Here is a 7,734-nt window from a genome sequence, read left to right on the forward strand (position 1 = left end):
TCCGAATCATCTCCAAAAAAGCCTCACGTATCTACGATGCCATGACCGATTCTCTCCGCCCCGGCCTCCAGCCGATCTCGCAGTTGAAAGCTGGACCGACTACCTCCAGCTCCAGGTCTACAGCACTGCCTTCACAGAACCACCAGCCCTCTAAACGACCTTCTGCTTCATTGCAGTCAGACCGAGCGTCTCACCAAGACGAGAAGATAGATGGAACCAGCAAAAAAGCAACAACTGCCCTCATACGACGCGTTCTCTGCCCCCAAACAAGCAGTCACGGCGCGTCATCTCCTCAGCCTCTGGAAGAGCTGTTACCTCCACTCACGAGCTCCAATGACATCGACTTTCAACTTTACGCTATACTTGCTATTATAATCAGAGATTTTTTGTATTCGTGGTATTCGAAGATCACTTCGGACCAAGCACTCGTCAATGAGATCATACAAGTTGTTGCACATTGCACCCGTGCTCTGGAACAAAGAATCCGGGAGATTGATGCTATACAACTGGTTCTAGATGAAATCCCAGCTTTGGTGGAAGCACACATTATTTGTAAGACCCGACTGTCTCAGGCGTTTGTTCTTCCGATGAAACCAGCTATATCCAGCCGAAACCATACCAAGACAAGAGCTAACTTTGACGGCGATTTCTATAGCATACAGGTTATCCAAGCAACAGTCGTATCTATCCGGACTGCCGACGTCACATCGTACACTCTATCATGAACTGAACCCTCATCCTGGACTGTCACCAGTCCCCGATTTCGAAGACCCTGATACAATTGCCGCCCAGTCCGAAAACGAGGCCATATATCGACGGCTATTGGCGCATGGAGCCCTGTCGGTTTTGTTGCCCACGGAAGACCTTGAGAATAGCAGTCTCCGAACGCTAGTTGGGGATGTCATCGGTGATTTGATACTCGGCAAAGAAATTGGTGGCAGGGTTTGTGAAGGAGCTTTCTTATACGAAATCATTACCAAGCTCACGGTGATGCTGAAAGATCGTAGAAAGCCCGCGGACTCGAGCACAACGAATAAGGCTCCTCAGAACCGGTTGGAGAAGTTTGGTCTTCTGTCGGCCAACGACGAGTCTACTAATCTACCACCATCTAGCCAATCACAAGTCACAGCATGGATATGGCAAGTTCTCCAAGCCTTATATCTTGGTTACGTTGCTTTACGTTTCATTGCGACGGGTTTATTCCGCGTCGCATCGAATCCAAAGCAGGAATCCTCGCACGGAGCCAGTGTTTCATTTCCCACTGCAACGCCAGAGTTCCTAAAGGAGGGTGTTGCGCCGTCGCCATCAATCAACGTCACCAATAAGCGCCCGATTCTCGAATATCGGATGGCTTCCATGGCCTCGCAATTACTTGGATTATCGCAAAGAATGCCGTGGGTATCCGGCCTCCTCGCCCTTATCCAGCATCTGACCCTGGCAGGCCCAGGTCAGCTTGGTGACACGGACGGGGTCCTTGACAGGTGAGTCTATTAGTCTATTTACACCCGGAGCATTTTCCTTGATATTTTGTTTGCTTTGTACATCCGGGCTCGGGCCTCCCGAGACCGCATGAACTCTCGACTGTGGAGCTACTGTTGCGATCTCCGAACCACGATCTACTCGGATCAAACAAATGTCACTTGGTGCGAGTGATGGTGCGACGAAGAGGCATCCTTCTCGCATGCAGCTGCGATCACTTGATCCTGTAAGAAATATTTCGAACGCCAATACGAAACCGAGATGGTAACGTACGGTGACCCTTACTGGCCGGTACTGTCATTACCGGTTTGGCTGACGGGGCCGTTCTGGCCTCGGATTGGCTGCCCCAATCTGGTCCGAGCGAATTGTCGATTTGCATTGCAGGGATTCCTCCACGGAGTATCTCCTATGTCCTGCTGCTTCGTACCCATATCCACCACAGTGTCTGGTTTTCCACTTGCAATGGGTGATAGCGCCGGGGCCCGGCCCTTTCCGTGCCGCTCCTCTTTGTTGACTGTGAAAGGCGAACTACATTGGCTCGACTAAAATGAGTTCTGAAGTTGCGATCTGCAGAAACTAGTTCTTTTTTTTTTTTTTTGCGATGGCTGTCAACGAGTCAGAACTAGGTGGGGGTGGGAAAAAAACAAACGAAGCCACAGCCATCAAAAAAAAAATTCCCCAAAAAAGACTGAAAGTTTGTGGCTGCCGAAGGACGTTCAAACTCTTTTTCGGCCGGACAAGGCAATTCGCATGCACGAACAGAAACCGTCTGATGCCGATCCATCGCCCACCGATTGATAACCATGCCTCATTGGGTACGTGCATGGAAAGAAGACCCCGTCGCCGAGGCTAGTGAATTTTCTGCTCATTATCCAATCAGCGAAATTCCTGATGGCGAGATTTCGAATTCGCAGCCTGACCGAGGCTGGCGCATGAAGCCTGCAGCTGCTGGTGTCAGGGCCAGGCACGCTACTGGGATCTTACTGGGATCTTACCGCTGGGAGCGAGGGAAGAGGGGAAGAGGGCCAAGCAAGAAAAAAAAAAGTTTTTCAATAAGAAAAAATGGCAGAGCTCCACATTTACTTTTTTTCTTGCTTGTTGGGTCGCCTGGAGGTTGTTGAAGGAGCAAGATCCTTGTCACACACACCAGATAACTGGCCCAAGCTCCTGCCCACACCCCTAAGCCGATCTTACTCCGCCCCCAACCCCACTTTACTATCGCCTTAATGGGCATCAAGCAGGAGCTCTTTCTAGCGGTGGGACTCTCAATGAAGCAACACCCCCAGCGGCATAACGTTCCGGCTCAGTAGCTCCACGGGCAAGAGAGGGGCAGTTGAAGGATTTTCCCTTGGCTTTGCTTTTTGTCTCTTCGGCTCAACCGATGTCATCATTTGAGATCTTTGGCTGACCTGAATTCGCACAGATTTATCCGAGAAACCATTGAGGAGCACGTCCTGCCCCCCACTTTGTTGCCCAACCTTCTTATGGTAACTCGGTCTACTCTTTTCCCAGCCAATGCCCGTCCAGTATCCCAAGCAGCTCCCGTCCTAATTACGGGTGCCCCGGCTTCGACTCCGCATTCGTCCGTGCAACCACTAACGCCCAGCGGGAAAGCCTTCACGATAGCTGCCGCTACTACAGCTCCTGTTCCTCCAGTCTCCAATTTATCAGGAATCAAGGCTATCCCTGCTGTGGTGGCTGGAAATAGCGCAGCTGATAAAATTAATACCGGCAGCAACAACACCCAAATTAGTGCAAATGGACTAGCTAGTAACATCACCGGTGGCGTCAACGATCACCTGCCCACAGCAACACTATCGCCAAGATTGACGATATCGCATACAGTGACGGCGGATACGATCACGCCCCCAACAGCCTCACCGACCGGATCGGAGAAAAAACATTTCCTCTTTGCCCCGGAGATCGCCGCAATCAAGCGTCGATGTGCAGCTAACCTTCTGAGTCTGATTCCGCTCAATATCGCACGAGCCTTCTTCGGCGCTCCGGCTTCTTCCAGGCATGATCGTACCTGCAGCACCACCACTGGGAGTTCATCCTCGCTCACCACTATCTCTTCTTCCGGAAAATCCCCACCCGCTTTGAAAAACGAGGGTGGCGGAGACCAGGCGACTCGTTCTTCGCCTTCGCCTGGGGAACAGAAAATTTCCTCGCCACTACAATCTAAATCCCTGCCGGCGTCTACATTGTCAAAGCCAGGGCCCGGGAGTGTGACCGCTGCGGAGCAAGTTCCCCGCACAGGCGACCAGGATGACGAGGCCGAAATTGGGCCGGACGAATTATACCTACTTGAGACGATCGAGACGGACCTGTTGGACCTTCTCGCAGATGAGTACTGCAACAAACACCTCATATATTCCATCATAGAGACCGTTTTGGTCAAGGTCTTGCCTGAACTGGCAGAGCGTAGTGTGGCAGAGTTGATGGAAGACCGCGGTCTAGCTCCAGTTCCTAGTAGTCTCTAATTAGTTCAACTCCCTCCTTTCCTGTATATAGTGCATTTTGCCTTTACTCCTGTACAGTGTTGTACCTGCATTATACCTCTATGAAAGTCTTTTCGGCCGATATTCCTAATGAAGTATTCACTTCCTTTCCTTGCTATAATAGTTCGATTAATATATCCTCCGAGGTCCATAATGCCTATGGAACACATATTATTTTCTATTATTGTAATTATGTTCAAGTTTGTTTTTATTTCTTCTTTCAAATCACGCGGTAGATTGTGACTAAGGATAAGTAGACATTTCCAGGGGCAAGGGGTATAATATAAACTACTAGTAACAAGTCTCCGAATCCGAATACATAGCAAAACCAAGTAGAACTCAAATCTACCAAGCAGTTATGCATCCAAGAGCAAAGCAATGAAAAAGGGTAGAAAGCCAAAGAAAAGTGATTAATCTGACATGAATGACCAGATAGGATCTTATAAAAGGTGATCCCAGTAAAGTCAGAGTATTCTTTCCGCGCGAGCGGCCCAGTTTAAAAGATTCAGAAAAGAAAAAATTAAGAGAGTGAAAGAAAGAAGGCAGAAGGAGTAAAATAAAAAGGGGCCAATACGAAAGTACCAGAAAGAAGAATAATAAACAATAAGAGAGGGGAATAATAAAAATAAAGCGGGGGGTATGGGTATGGCGTATGGGAAGCAAAGAACAAAGAAATAAAGGATAATAAAGGAAAGAAAGAAGAGACAAAGGTCCAAAAGCCGAACAAAGAAAAATGAAATCAATCAAAATGAAATCAAAAACAGATATAAAACTCCACGAGATGGCCCAAGAGCCTCCAGGCTCATAATTCCATGTACCATGTACCATATACCGGTGAACCCGTGTGCCATATCTCCTGTACCATGAAAAGGCAAGCGATGAGAAATCGTGTAATAATCCCATCAAGCCGTATGCTTGTTTGTAACCAGCGCCAGTCCAAGCCCCATTCAAAGCAAAATCGAGGTCGCCCTCTGTTAATGTATGTTCTGGATATTTTGGGGCGTTCCATGCTCGCCGATTCCAGGTGTCGACGTGAAACTGGAATACAGATAGATGCAAAAAAAAAAAAAAAAAAAGGGAGACAACAAATCAAAAATGAAGATAAACAAATAATCCACCGGGAGAATATTGAAGAAACGTGACGTGATAAGGAGGGAGAGGGGTCGTGGGAGCGTTGAAAGAGAGTATAGGGGAGCGGGACGGGCATAAGGGGTGAGAGTGGGAGTGGGAGTGGGTGGATAGAAAATCAAAATGCAAAAATGGATCGATCGGGTCGGATGGAATCGAATGTGCGAAATGGGGGGCCAGAAGTATATCTCATCCAAGACTGTGGATGCTTCGCTTCTTGCTAAGACGAGGAACATCGTCGTATTCATCGATTCGAGAAAGACCGCCTAGAATATGATGTCCCTGGCTCTTGGCAAGCTCAAGACGCTCCATCAACTTTCCAATGGTGACATATTCCTGGGCTGCAAGACCAGCTGGTTGGTGTTGGAAGTAGTTCATTACTAGCTCCAGTGCATTGCGGGCTTCATCTTGAGTTGGAGACCCGGGTGCACTAATCGGGGAAACTGTCGTGGATTTGGAAACGATAGGAGGTGGCTGCATAGACTTTGTCTTGATCTCGGGATTGCTGCGATTTCGCTTTATCAATTTCCTGGGATCGGTACCCTTGATCGCAGCACGGGCTTCCTCATCTCCAAAGTCCAAGGGTGACTCGAGAATAGCAACGTGATGGTTTGGTTCGATCTTGGTGTACTCTCTATCCATTGAGTGGTCCGCAGTGATCAAGGTAGGGTCAATGGGTGCAAGAGGATAGGTAGAGCTGCGCGGTCGGTTTGTGTTGGGACCCGAGCATGGAAGACGAGACTGGCTTGTCGGCGTAAAAGGGCTATCGGAAATTAGAGTTGAGCTTGGGCTCGTCATTCCAGTCGAGCTAGTATCCAGGGAAGTTGTGCTTTTGGAATGATTGTGTAGATATCCACCTGTGAGTTCAGGGAGTGCTTCCATTTCTTCCTTGATTCCATCCGGGCTCTGGAGAGGAGAGATGGGCGAACCAAACATATTTGTTGGCGAGATGGGAGAGTGGCTGTTAGGACTCCGAAGGACTGATACGTTGCCACAGTTGGTGTCGATGCAAGTAGGGCTGACGGATCCGCTTCGGCCAGCATCTAAAGAGCCCTTGCGTGACTTGGCGCCGAGCAGGTTGTTCTTCTGCTTGAATTTCTCGAGCCAGCTTGTGGACAGTACTCGATCCTTACCCTCAGGAGGACAGCCGCAAGTTGCAGCGAAAAAAAGGGCTTTCTCCTTGATCATGTCATCGTTGATAGGTAAGCCTCGGCGCGAGTAGTTCCGTGCCCAGTTTGATAGAGCTTTCTCGATATCGGGAACTCGACCCTTAGTTCGCTTGATAGGCGACCGGTTTCCATCATCAGGATTCAAGTATTTTTCCTTTTGGCGCAAAACTTTGGAGACGGTACTATTTTGATACATGTTAGGTTAAAAAAAAAGGTTAAAAAGAAGATGTGGAGAGACCCATGATGAGTCTTACCTTCTTTCAACTCCAAATAAGGCTGCATTAATGCAATGTTAGCCAAGCTAGCCCCCACTTTATGTACCTAGGAAATGCACATATGATTTTGCAATCTTACCTCCAATATCTGTTTGTTTCGCAGTCTTATTTTCCTCATGATATAGACACATTTGTCGGCGATCTTCATCGGTCAAGGTTTTGCGTGGTGTCGAGCCGCCAGTAGAAGCCTTGCGACTCGGAGCTGGAGGTATAGGCTCAGAAGGTGAGATGGCAGTTGGCATTGGGGTAGGCGGAAGTCCATTTTCATGGAAAGGAGATTGGTGAGTGAGCATGCTGGGCCAGGAATGCGAGGGCATCGGTAGAGGCATCGAGGCATAAGGTGGCGGTAGCGACATGCCATAAGAGGGGTCCACGGTCATAATGGGCGAAGGACCATATTCGAAACCATTATATTCGGGCATAGGAGGAGAATGCTGAGGGGAAGTAAATGCGCCTAACTCTGTCCAGGGAGAATGAGGGAATTCGCCTTCTGGCGCATGGTGAATTTCCGTTTCCATGGCGGGTGAGTCCTCCATGGATGGTAGTAACCAAAATTGTGGGAAGTCACCCCGAGGGATAATGAGGGTGATAGGTTCCAGCGCTGCTAGCGGGGATGGAGAATTCAATAAGAATAAAGATAGAGATAAGGATAAGACGTATCTCCGGGTAATAGAAACAATGAGACAATTCTAAAGGTGAAACAATGAGGAATAATGCATGTTCCACATACAACGCACACCCACAGTGACCCAACGAACTGTATATAAAATTACAGATGAGGGGCCAGGAAAAGGGCTTTCCAGCTTTGTATGAGAGATCAAGAGTGAAGGATCCCCGGAATTGCCGACAAGAGACTCTTAAGACCCAACAAACTAGGTCGTCAAGTACTAGAGAGACGGGCGCGAAGGTTTGTATACAATATGCAGAAGGTGGATGGGGAAAGGGTTGAGGGTGCGCAGCATGCGGGTAAGGTAATGGACGGAGTTAAAAGAAAACCAGGGCCACCGAGACCACACGGCGATCCAAATTGTGTGGATTGACACAGCGAGTTGAATCTCGATTGCAACTGGCACGAGAAGGGCACAGTCCGGAGAAATCCATGATAACCTTCTTGCCCCGAGAAGAATCAGTCGATCTATGGGCTGATTGGCTGGGACCTTCGAAAATATGATTTTAGAAAAT

The 7,734-nt window shown here is 48.6% G+C and overlaps 3 protein-coding genes across 3 annotated transcripts; 2 read left to right on the plus strand and 1 right to left on the minus strand.

Annotated features, from left to right (window-relative positions):
* Nucleotides 1-41: 41 nt before the first annotated feature.
* Nucleotides 42-1,485, plus strand: N7478_004361 (PXA domain-containing protein; the record flags this gene model as incomplete). Its single annotated transcript, XM_056920575.1, has 2 exons — nt 42-552; nt 656-1,485. 2 exons carry the CDS (start codon nt 42-44, stop codon nt 1,483-1,485), a joined length of 1,341 nt encoding a protein of 446 aa, XP_056778612.1.
* Nucleotides 1,486-2,963: 1,478 nt separating this feature from the next.
* On the plus strand, nt 2,964-3,962 carry N7478_004362 (uncharacterized protein; the record flags this gene model as incomplete). Its single annotated transcript, XM_056920576.1, has 1 exon — nt 2,964-3,962. The coding sequence occupies one exon, from the start codon at nt 2,964-2,966 to the stop codon at nt 3,960-3,962; it is 999 nt and encodes a 332-aa protein (XP_056778613.1).
* Nucleotides 3,963-5,297: 1,335 nt separating this feature from the next.
* Nucleotides 5,298-7,088, minus strand: N7478_004363 (uncharacterized protein; the record flags this gene model as incomplete). The annotated part of the gene is made up of 3 exons (XM_056920577.1): nt 5,298-6,459; nt 6,532-6,553; nt 6,632-7,088. The coding sequence occupies 3 exons, from the start codon at nt 7,086-7,088 to the stop codon at nt 5,298-5,300; spliced, it is 1,641 nt and encodes a 546-aa protein (XP_056778614.1).
* Nucleotides 7,089-7,734: the final 646 nt, after the last annotated feature.

The sequence above is a fragment of the Penicillium angulare genome, assembly GCF_028827245.1.
Source record: "Penicillium angulare strain IBT 27051 chromosome Unknown utg000004l_segment0_segment0, whole genome shotgun sequence".
Classification (NCBI taxonomy): domain Eukaryota; kingdom Fungi; phylum Ascomycota; class Eurotiomycetes; order Eurotiales; family Aspergillaceae; genus Penicillium; species Penicillium angulare.